Source organism: Electrona antarctica (genome assembly GCF_951216825.1).
Source record: "Electrona antarctica genome assembly, chromosome: 15".
Lineage (NCBI taxonomy): Eukaryota > Metazoa > Chordata > Actinopteri > Myctophiformes > Myctophidae > Electrona > Electrona antarctica.
In genome coordinates this window covers 32,888,925-32,901,078 of record NC_136796.1, presented here as the reverse complement: position 1 = coordinate 32,901,078, position 12,154 = coordinate 32,888,925, and the positions used below count along the sequence as shown (strand labels likewise).

The following is a 12,154-nucleotide window of genomic DNA, read 5'->3' as shown; positions in this document are numbered from 1 at the left end:
CGATGAAATACATGGCAGTGGATGGAGCCGGCTGGACCAGCTCATACACAAATGCAATTTATGAACGAATGCGACCTTTGTCAGTTCAGGAATATAAAAGAATATATATAACACATTATTGTCTGCTGTGTTGCTTTTCGGCGTGTACGCTGTGTAATTTTATAGAGGTCGTGCCAAGTATCGCGAGAAACCCACAGTTTCCTGTCTAGCAACCAGATCTCGCGATGATGCCTCCGAGACAGAAACGATACCTGCCGCTGTTTAGATGCCTCAATAAAATGATGTACTGTGCACATCGAAAAGTGATTAGAAAGTAACCTGTGATATGTCTTATTTTATATTCCCGAACAGATTATGACAAAATGTCTCAATCGTTCAAAAATAGTGTTTGTTCATGAGCTGCTCCAGCCGGCTCCATCCACTGCCATGTGTTTCATTGAACTTCCGGCGCAGCCCCGGCATCCAGTCACATGACTTCACGTCTCTTCCTTCTCATCTGTTCCTAACCCTAGGGGTCACAGGGAGAACATGCAGACTCCAAACACAAAGGCCCTTTAGCCACCTAGGGTATGGGCGAAGGAGCCATTTTAGAGCTGCAAACATTAAAATTACTAAATACAATAAAATAAATGATAACGAGCATTCATTAAATATGATTGCTGACCACCGGTTTATGGCCTGACAAGGCTAATATTTATACTATGCTTTTAACTACTTTCAAGTACAGTATTGAAAATGACATTGAATACACAGTCTACATCGTATTCAGAGTAGATGAGAATCTGAAGCTAAATGAAGAGATTATACGTAGTAGAGCTTCAGAATACAGTTAAGTTAAATGAGAGAGTAGAGTATGAGCGTCTGACCTCCTCCAACAGACGGGTGACAGCATCAATGTCATTGTAGGTCTTTGTCATCTGGCCCACTCTGTCTGCACATAGCACTGTGGAAGAGAGCAGAGTCAGCAGCACACCTCCTCCCTACTGAGACATACATTTTATCTGGTGTGAAATGACCAATCTCGTTGCCATAGCTAGCAGGGCTGTCACCATTGATGCAATGTTAGTTAAATTGAAATAAGTTCGATTAAGGGTTCAATCGTGTTGCTCTCATTGAACATTAGAACATTATAAATGTTTTTAGGCTTCACAAACAAAGGCTGCACAGGGCAGTTATGACAAATAACATACAATTAGTTTATACTTAAATTATTAATAACACATTAATTAATTAATTAATTAATAGTGGAAATAGCAGGTGTAAATAATTGCGATTAGGCAATTATGTAATATGTGTGACAGGCCACACACACACACACACACACACACACACACACACACACACACACACACACACACACACACACACACACACACACACACACACACACACACACACACACACACACACACACACACACACACACACACACACACACACACACACACACAAACAATATATTGAATCACTAGATTGCTCTTATATCACTAAACGAAGGCCGGAATTATGTAACAAGTCATGTAAGGTTTGGTCGATAACCGGCTATTGAACTCTGTGGGAGGTCTCATCGAGGAATTAGTATATCAACCAATGGAGTGGGATGGATTGAGAGGGGAATGTTTTCCACAGTGCACACAGGATTCTGTTGTCATCGTTATTCCCTGGAAGTGGTATTGACTCTGTGAATCCCATCATCAATGATGTACCAGTTCATGAGTTGCACTTACTGTAGACCTGCACTTTGGTGTCATTACTTATCCGGTGACTATGAGGGAACTATAGGGAATAAACTCGACAATGTTTCATTTAAGCTTGTCCCACTTTTACAAATTAGAAAGACAAGAAACAAATATCCATTCCAGCCTGCATAGCCTGCTGATGAATGTTGAACCACTGGAACCCAAGAGGTAGAATCTGAATACAGCAACTGTGAATGCATGCGTGCGTGCATGCATGCGTGTGTCAGCGTGGGTGCGTGCCTGCCTGGGTGCGTGTGTGCGTGCGTGCCAGTGCATGTGTGCAATTAAGGCCCGAGATGTCAAAAAGTCCCACTGGCTCAGTAAAATCCTCTTAATGAGATGAACAATGCCATGAATTCAACTCAAATAAACGTTAAAAAAACGGTGTATATACTTTAGGATGTTACAAAAGATCTGATCTGTCAAAGCAACATTTTCAATCACATCAAAGCAAAATACGTCTCTTATCTTTCTTCCATGACAAAACCCACAACACCTTTACCATCCCTGCCCTCTTCACAGTCTATACATCCTGCTCTTATACTGTCCACAGGCCTATGTCCTCTCTGGTTAACAAAGTGACAGAACCGGGATAACCCTTTAAACAGCACTTACTTACTCCTGTAGAAGAAACCCTCTTCCTGCGGTATCACTCCCAGGATCTCTCAATCTCTCACTTCTGCTCCAACACGGCACTTACTGTACTCACAGACCGAATGACGTCCCTCCAACACGTACACCCTGACCCACACTATACAGTACATAACACGAGAGAGAGAGAGAGAGAGAGAGAGAGAGAGAGAGAGAGAGAGAGAGAGAGAGAGAGAGAGAGAGAGAGAGAGAGAGAGAGAGAGAGAGTAGAAGAGCACCTATCTGTTTTGGAACAACAGCTGATGCTGAGTCGGAGGGAAAAACCAAAGCTGAAATCTTCATGTTCGGATTGGATGACGAGGACAGGAAAGGGAACCAATCAGGGACCAGCGAAAGTGCTAATGGTACCACCCCCCCCTCCTTCCTTCCGCTCTGCCCTATTTTCCGGTTTGATTTGTTTTCCTCTCTCTTCCACTCCCTTCTGTTCTCTCCGTTTTCTCCCTCTAGCCTGAAGGTCACGCAGCATCGATTCACCAAAGCAACAGTTACCATGGTGATTTTCTCCTCCCACTCTAGCTCTCTCCCTCTCTCACGCACACACGCTCGCACACGTCACGCTCGCTCTCACACGCGCGCACGCTCTCATGCGCGCACACGCACACGCGCACACACACACACACACACACACACACACACACACACACACACACACACACACACACACACACACACACAGCAGCAGCAGCAGCAGAAGTGCATGCTCAAGTAGTAAATCTTTTCCATTATGGACAACATTAAAACTGGGAACCACTTCTCTGGCTTCCTCCAATTAGGTCATATGGTGACTCCATGTGTATAAAGTTTATTGTGATTTCATATTCTCTGCCATAGAGCTCAAACAAATCTGCCTGCTGTATCTTTTTACATTAACTATCAATATTTCTAGAAAATCCAGGCGGTGAAGAAATACAATTATAGTTATACTGCACATATCCTTCTATGATTTTACTGGAAATGTGCTTCAATGCAAAAGGGCATATTGAGAGTGAGGGGAAGGGAGAGAGGAGGGAAAGCCCGTTTATGATGGCACACCTGCCTTGTTATATACAAACAATGTATATATTAGTTTTTAAGCTGTCAATTTGCTTATAAGGATATCATTTGTTAGTATAGTAATCCAGAAGATGCCGCTATTGAATTTATATATTATTAATTTCATTATCCTGTATGGTAAATTCTTTATTCACAGACAAACATTATCCAAATCAATACCTAACTTTGCACATTTAAATCTGGAATGGAAAGAAAACTGTTCAAATGGTATGACTCCTATTTTCCCTGAAACCTCAAGTTAATGATATTATTGATTTTGTTTATTTTTACTGTTATTGTTGTTTCCCTTTTTCTGTACTGTCTTTTATCATTTGTCCTTTCATGATTTTCCTGTAGTACAGTACAGTATGTGCATTGTCTCTTGCCTGACGTCTATAAGATGAAATTGAGAATTGAGATCCATGGCCTGCAGTCACAAGACTTATGATCCTGATCGGCCTAATATGCAATAGTCTCCGTGTCTAGTGCGTACACACACACACACACACACACACACACACACACACACACACACACACACACACACACACACACACACACACACACACACACACACACACACACACACACACACACACACACACACACACACACACACACACACACACACACACACACACACACCGCCTCTATTCCGCGTTGTGGGACTCACAGAAATATTTGAGCGTTTCCTCTATCTGCTCGGTGGTCAGGTCGATGCTGGCGTCCGACGAGAGGATGGGAGTGTGCAGCCAGTCGTCGTTGTCATAGCCGTAGACGGTGTCAGCCCTCAGCCGGTACACCGGCAGCTGCTCCTCCAGGAGACTGATGATCTCAAACTCCGGTAGGTCAGTGCTGTTACACACATCTGACAAGACATAGAGGGAGGGAGGAGAGCATCAACAGTGGTGGAAAAAGTAATTCAACCTAAAGTACCAAAAGTAAAAGTAAAAGTTATGCAGAATGTCCCTTTTCACGCATGCAAATGTTTTGATAGTATAGCAGATCTACAAGCGCACAGTGCGTCGCATCGCAACGCATTGTGAGCTTGTAGATAGGCTATTTTCAAAAGGCCGAAATGTATATAGGGTTGAAGTGTTTTATGTATGTTTTCTAATCAAAATATCCGAGGTAACTAGTAACTAATGCTTTCCAATAATTGCAGTGGAGTAAAAGTACAATATTTGGCTCTGAGATGTAGTGGAGTAGAAGTGAAAGTATTGGAAATTGGAAATACTCAAGTAAAGTAGAAATACCTCAAAATTGCACTAAGTACAGTACATGTACATACAGTACATGTTCAGAAAATGTACTGAGTTACTTTCCAGCCACCACTGCATAGAGGGACGTAGGAGAGAATATGTTGATGTGACTAACTGGTGTACGTACGGCCCACTACTGGTGGATCTTAGAACTACAAGGAACATGCGGGTGGGGGACTTTGAGAATGACACAGCTATTGGTGGTAATGATTGTGATTTCTTGATTAATTGAATACACAGGGCCACAATGGAAACAAGCCCTTCGTGCCCATAGAACTTATCCTACCCCCTTAGACAGCACTTTTTAGACTTAGACAGCACTTTTTAGACTTAGATAGCATTTGAAACAGACTTATAGCATGTCATGTAGACAGCACAATAATTGCATTGTATGTAGCACTTCATAGTATATATGTACAGCATAGTATAGTATATATGTATAGTTTATATGTATAGTGTCATTATATAGATATGTTCTAGTTACGTTCTTAGCTTACGCATGTTTCTTGATAAATGCATTTTATATATGTGATGTATTCCCATGCTTTTTTTGTTCTTGCTTAATGTAAATCGCTCTGGATTAAGAGCATCTGCTAAATGCCTAAATTGTAAATTGTGCTATCCTTTTAGCATCATTGTATAATCGTACCATGGTAAAATTTGTAAACTGTTAAAAAAGTATCCAATCAATCAATCAATTCCAGAGAGCCACCACCAGTTCTACAAATCCACCAAGAGAGGGCAGTACACCACTCAGTCATAACATCTTCATGCTCTCCTCCATCACAAAAACTAAACTAAAATAAAATCTTAAGCCATTTAGACCTAAGGCCAGATTCTATAAATCTCTTCTAAATCACAGTTTTCTGAAAAACCTATGTAAGTGGTTCTCAAAATATTTCATGTCAAGGACCCCAAAAATGATATGTAAATGCCCCCCCCCCCCCCCCCCCCCAAGCAAAGATTTGAGTTAAAAACATTCGCTCTGAAAGAATATATATTCAAAGATTTGCGCCATTATCTATCTATCATCTATCTATCCAGTGTTATAAGCAGATTATAATGCATTATAAATATGCACTTATAATGCTGCTGCATTATTACATCATGGCACAACCGTCTCTGCCAAACATGTCCCACCAACATCTCGTGCTTGTAGTTGACAAATAAAACCACCTTGATTCTTGATTGATTCTTGCTTGTTTATTTGCGATGTGGTGTACACAAAGGCTTGTATAGCTTTATCACTACATTCCTAATCTTTTAAAGCCTGCATTGTGCTCTGTGAGAATGACAGAGCTACAGAGCTATTTATAAGTGATGTGTGGCATAGATCATGTTTTGTATAGCTTAATCACAACATTCTTAAGCATTCAAAGATTGCATTGTGCATTCTGAGAATGGCTACATAGACTAGTGATCGCTGTGTGTCCACATGTGATGTGGTGTAGTAGATAATAATTTGCATACAGTAGCTTTAAGACTAGATGCTTAAAGGGACATTTCACCCTTTTTGCAAAAAAAATATTAATGACGTTTAGAAGATTTAGAACACTTTCCTGGGGTCTTCATGTGTGTCATATGTGGTTTTAGATCTTTTCGATTTTAGCAGTGTCCATGATGTCACAGACACTGGTCTCACTTCCTTCCTGGACTACATGTTGTCTCAGTAAGACAGCCCTCCCCCTATCCACAAGGAGGAGCAGTTTACCAAAGCATTATGGGAATTGCCACCCAGTCTCCCCCAGTCCCCCCCCCCCCCAAAAAAAGAGACACACACACACACACACACACACACACACACACACACACACACACACACACACACACACACACACACACACACACACACACACACACACACACACACACACACACACACACACACACACACACACACACACAGACCTGTGATGGTCTCGGCATCCCTACAGCCGGGTGGTGCTGGTAGCGTGTCCAGCAGACTGGGTTCTGCCTCACTCACATACTGCTCCTCCTGGGTAGGGCACTGGCCAGGCTCGGGGTCTGGGTCTGGGTCCGGGGCTGGTCTCAGGGAGGGGGCCGGGGAGGCCAGCTTGGCTCACCTCTCACTCGGGTGGAGGAACAGCTGCCATGCGCCTACGGAGCTGCAGCTCCTCTGGCAGGCGATGGTAATAGATCTGAGATCACAGCCACCTGGAAGGCGGGGAGGGGAGGGAGGAGAGAGGTATTGAGTGAGTGATCAATAGAAAGAGAAAGAAAGGAAGAAAAGCAAAGACAGAAATGCATTGTCTGAAGAGTAGTCTCTCGAGACAGACCATTGACTCACGTCAATAAAGAGAGCGCTGTTTTCCCTTTGTTTTGCAGACGGGTTCCCAGATTGTCTGAAGAGAGATGAGACTAGGGCTGGGCATTATAGACAAAGTCAAACGATAGGCCACACCTTATATGAAAGCCTGCAATGTCAAGCCATAACATGGAACCCACAGGGCAAGTGGAAAAGGGGTCGCCCAAGAAACACCTGGCACTGAGACCTGGAGACAGACACCAAATCAAGACCATGAAGATGAACTGGAACCAACTGGAGAGAACAGCTCAAGACAGAGATGCCTGGAGATCGCTTCTTGACGGCCTATGCCCCAGAAGGGGTAGTAGGCGTAAGTATAACAATATTGAGATAATATTGATATATTGCCCAGCCCTAGATCAGACATGTTGTTATTACCCACAATCCACTCTGATGTGATCAGCATGTGACCGTCACCCTGTCCTGAATCTCCATACAAAGCCTCTAACAACAGTGTAGCTGCTGACCCTGCAACTGGGCAGCCTGCCAACCAGCCACCACATACAGTACATCCATTAGCAGAAACTACTTTTCAGCTGCAGGGTAGACTGGATCTACCTGGTTTAGCCTATAACTTGATGCTGTGTTTTGTACAACGTCAATAAGTACAGCGTAATACATTTAATTTCATGGATTAAAGTCTCAGAGGACTGATTTCAGTCTGATGGATTCCACAGAAGTCTTCCAACTTCCAAGGAATCATGTCATGCACCGAAAATAGCCTATTTACAAGCTCTACAAACGCGTGAGCTATTTTCGGTTATTGGTTATTTTAAGATGACATCTCATGATGATGAGATGTGTTCAAAGTAGAAATAGAATATATTGATCAAACTAGCTGTATGTTATGAATTGTCTCGGATATTTCATAAAAGAAAAGGTTAAAGTCTCAATCTGCGATTTCTTCAACTGGAATGTAGAACATTATGTTTAGAAGAATATGAACATAGCTATATGAACATCATTCTATTGTGTGCTAATTGTTTAGGAAACACTGTTTCACAAATCACAGATTGGGACTTGGATGTTACCAGTCATGACTCATGAGATTTTATTTTGCGTGAAACCAAGTTATTTGGATCTTCTGCGTGGACAACCCACAACGATGCACTAGAATATCGCTTCTGAAGAGCCTGTGTTGTACAGTAAGTTTGCCTTCCTCTCTGCCCTTAGTCACTCACCCTCCTATCTCTACAGTGTAGTGAGAGGAAGGTGAGTACAGTATGTCTATCCAGGTATGGGAAAGAATACCGTAAAACATTTTTTAGAGGAAAAAAAGAAAGGTGTTCTCACACACTGGTACTTTAAGCTTTGTTGGGAAGACAGGGATTTGAGTCCCATCTGTGATATTATATGCTCAGATAGTCTGTTTCAAATGTACAGAAAGGGCTCATAAACAGCACTGCTGCAGCACACTGCCCTCAGCCTGCGGGGATCCGTTATTCACTGCAGCAGATGTACTGCCAGTGAATGCATCAGACTTCTGCGTTGTGCAATTCATCTGTGTGTGAAGAAGACTGAGATTATAACAGACATGTGAAAGTAGAAACTACAACCAGAGGGAACGTGTGTGAGTGTGTGTGCACGGCTGCATGCTCATGTGCATGCGTGCGTGCATGTGTCCTCTCATTGCAAAACAGTACAGGACACAGCTGGATGGCAGCGGTGGCCGAACGGATTGCGGAGCGGTCTAGATACCGGAAGGTCGCCAGTTCGAATCAGCGGTCCGACACGTTAAAATTACCACCGCTGAAGTGCCCTTGAACAAGGCATTGAACCACTACGATGAAATGTTCTATGAGCAGGGCCTGGCTGGAAACAAGTTCTTGAGCTTAGCCCAGATACCCTGGGTAAATATAGTAATCATTTCATTTGTAAAGGTGATGCTTCTCTTACATAAGAGAATATACACATGTGCATCTGTCAGACCATGAAAAGATGCACAGCTGATGCACCAACCACGATGTGCAAGGACATATTGTCGGGTGCTATCCAGTGTTCATTTTTGTATCCTGAGTGACAACAAATGTGGAATTAGAATGAAGCAATGCACTCACACATTTATTCATACACAATCACCTATTGGGGAAGGGTTTTTGATGCCTCAGCACTTAGTACATACAGTAACTCTCTACAGCGTCACCTTGGGATGCCTTTCTCATTGCAGCATGCTGTTAACTAGAGCTAGCTACAAAACCATTATCCTCGCCTCTGGCTCAGAACATGCATTTCCACGTTAAAGCTCTTTATCAACAACTCCGGTCCCGAACGACAATATGTGTAGATGAAATATTGTTTGGAAAGAGAATGAGGGACATTTGGATTGTCAGATTAAGCCTATACTGCTACGGTTGGAATCAGAATGAATAATTCCTACCTCACAATCAGGAATCAAAGGTGAACGTGCATAAGCAAATACATTTAGCAAGTGTCAGCTCAGCTGGTTGAAAGAAAATCAAAATGTAATGGCCTAATCTTCCAGAACACTCCAAGAAGGCACGCTACAGCTATTTAGCCTCCACTTCTGTAGATAATTTCATTTATCCTACAGTGGAGTATAGTCCAGAATCAATGCAGCATGATGATAATGATACCCATTTAAAATGGTACAGATTCACATCACATGCACGCTGATGCTGTGGATTATGCCCATGCATGCATGGTCACATGCACATCATTCATATCATCATTATCATGCATAAACATCGCATTTGAAATTTTGAATGTTCTGAGCCAGGTGCGGCTATAAACTATAGCCTACATCACCACGTTGAGTCAGAGAGATGCGATCATGCTTTCTGTGACATTGATGTTGATGATATATGAGAAATACATATTTCGAAAGCGTATTAAATATTATTATGACTTTAAATCGAGTAAACGAATAGCCCTTATACTCACAATAATGACTGATCCAAAACGATGGTCTTTTTTGTCAAACGTCAAAATCCGGAGCGTGGTACGGTTCGGTATATATATGCTGTGTAGATGACACAGGCCGGATAGCGGTCCAGTTCAGTAGCAAGTATAGCCGCAGTACAGTGTAAACACAAACTGTCCTTTCAAAACGGGAGGTCCTCCCTCTCTAGTGCTGCTCGACAACAAACCATGTGCTCAAGGTCACGTTTTATATGATCCGTTAACTCACTTCTCTCTTCCTTCCCGACAGCGACAGCCATGTCCCTCTGCCTCTCCTCTCCCTGTTGCTCCGCTGTCCGACCGTCACCCAAAACGGAGCGTCAGTGACGTCACGAGCATCCACGACAAGGATGGACAGTGGCGGCCTGATGAATGGAACTTGTTGGTTAATGACGAATGACGCGGATCGATGGGAATGTTTCTCACATTCATAAAAGTATATTTATTTTAGTTAATTAAATTATTACACTATATAGCCTACCAAGCTTCTTCAAAATGCAAATAAATAACTCATAATAGTAGCCGGTAGCTAGCTAACTATATTAAGATTTTGAGATCATGAGCGCCCTCATTCTGGAAGGGAATGAGTAGGCCTACGCCGCCTACCCATGACAATTCCCTCCCCACCCACCCTGCTCCGACTCACCCAGCTGTGCAGCCCAGCCAATTGCCATTGTCTGGCAATAAATCAATAACCACCGCACATGTACACGACAGTCTCAATTCAAATAGAATTCGTCACAGTCCAGACCGTCCTCGCTCTTATTCCGCTTCAAACGTGCCAATAATTGGTTATGATTCATGAGTCATGACTAAATAATAATAATAAATAATTTCCTCCTTCTGGCAATATCCAAATAGGCTAATACCCGCAAAATAAGTCTAGTTCTGAAAGCAAATGGGACTCCCAAGTTAGTCTTTCTTTGGGTGATATTGTTTTTCAGGTCAACAACACAAATTATCGTGATTATTGAATGAATTGATGTCTGAAAAGCTAATGAGCTGCTGTCACTTTCAAGAACTTGAGCTGAGTGAAATCTAACACAAGATGGCAGCAGAGAGTTTTCCAAATAAAATGTAGGCTCTGCTTGTAGAACACACACACCACACACACACACCAGAACACAAACACGCACACGCGCGCGCGCGCGCACACACACACACACACACACACACACACACACACACACACACACACACACACAGTGTGGCTTTGGCATCGCTTTCCATCCTGAAAATGTACCTACTTAAATAACAGTCCTGACCTAAACTAGAAAAAGTGCACAGGTCTCCACCAGGACAGGTCAGGTTGTGGTTGTGGCCTCCTGGTGGCGCTATAATAACCCAAAAAAAGGGTACCATTTCGTCTTACGCCTTGGATGGCAATTGGATGATTTGAGGCATTTTGGGGGGAAAAATGTGTTTTGCAAAATTCCACCTGTTGGTGGCGCTATAACAGGCCAATGTGAAAAGGGTGGGATATATTCCTCAGCCTAGTAGGAACGTCTGTGAAAGATTTCACGTAATGTGCACGCTGCGTTCATGATTTGAGGCTTTTTGTTCAAAACGGGCCAATCCTGCAAATTTTGAATGCCAATGTTAGCCAATCAGGATGGAATATGAAGTATCGGACAGATCTGTCTTGAGCACAAGACTATAGTGATACTGTGTAACGATTTGCGGGATTTTTGGACAAAATATGGAGGAGTAATGTAAAAAAAATGTGTTTTACAAAAGTCGGCCACCTGGTGGCGCTATAACCGACCGTTCTGGAAAATTTGGGGCAGAGGTTCATCGTTGGCATCTAGGGAGTGTTTGTGCAAAGTTTGTCATCGACCGGGTTAACGGTGCCGGAGATTAGCTGGTAACAGACGGACACGCACACACACACACGGAGAGAGTGCAAAACATACTCTCTCCCCATGCCTTCGGCCTGGTGGAGACAATTACAATCTCATGGGTAATGAAGCGGTTTTCAGGAGAACCAATCACCAAATGCGAAGCCCTGGCTGCGAGTTGCGACTATGAGAAACTGTGCAATGGAATAAGCGTTCTCTGCAGGTGCATATAATATACCTGTCCTGATCTGACCACATGGGAATTGTTTTCGCTTGTTTACATCCTGGGAAACTCCGCCACCGCTCCAACGCCATCCTATTGATGGGAATCGGATTATAGCAGGCTTGCGTCCTCCTCCTATGAAACAATAAAATATAATTTTCGAA

General features: G+C 42.9%; 1 protein-coding gene across 1 annotated transcript in view; it reads right to left on the bottom strand.

The window, feature by feature from the left end:
• The window catches only part of trak1b (trafficking protein, kinesin binding 1b), a 28,255-nt gene extending 21,492 nt beyond the window's left edge, over nucleotides 1-6,763 (bottom strand). The window contains exons 1-3 of the mRNA XM_079522159.1: nucleotides 6,593-6,763; nucleotides 4,096-4,290; nucleotides 867-943 (exon numbers count right to left, since the gene is read on the bottom strand). Of these exons, the coding sequence (XP_079378285.1) occupies nucleotides 867-917 (51 nt within the window). The 5' untranslated portion in view covers nucleotides 918-943; nucleotides 4,096-4,290; nucleotides 6,593-6,763. The remainder of the gene's footprint in view (nucleotides 1-866; nucleotides 944-4,095; nucleotides 4,291-6,592) is intronic.
• Between the last annotated feature and the right edge of the window lie 5,391 nt (nucleotides 6,764-12,154).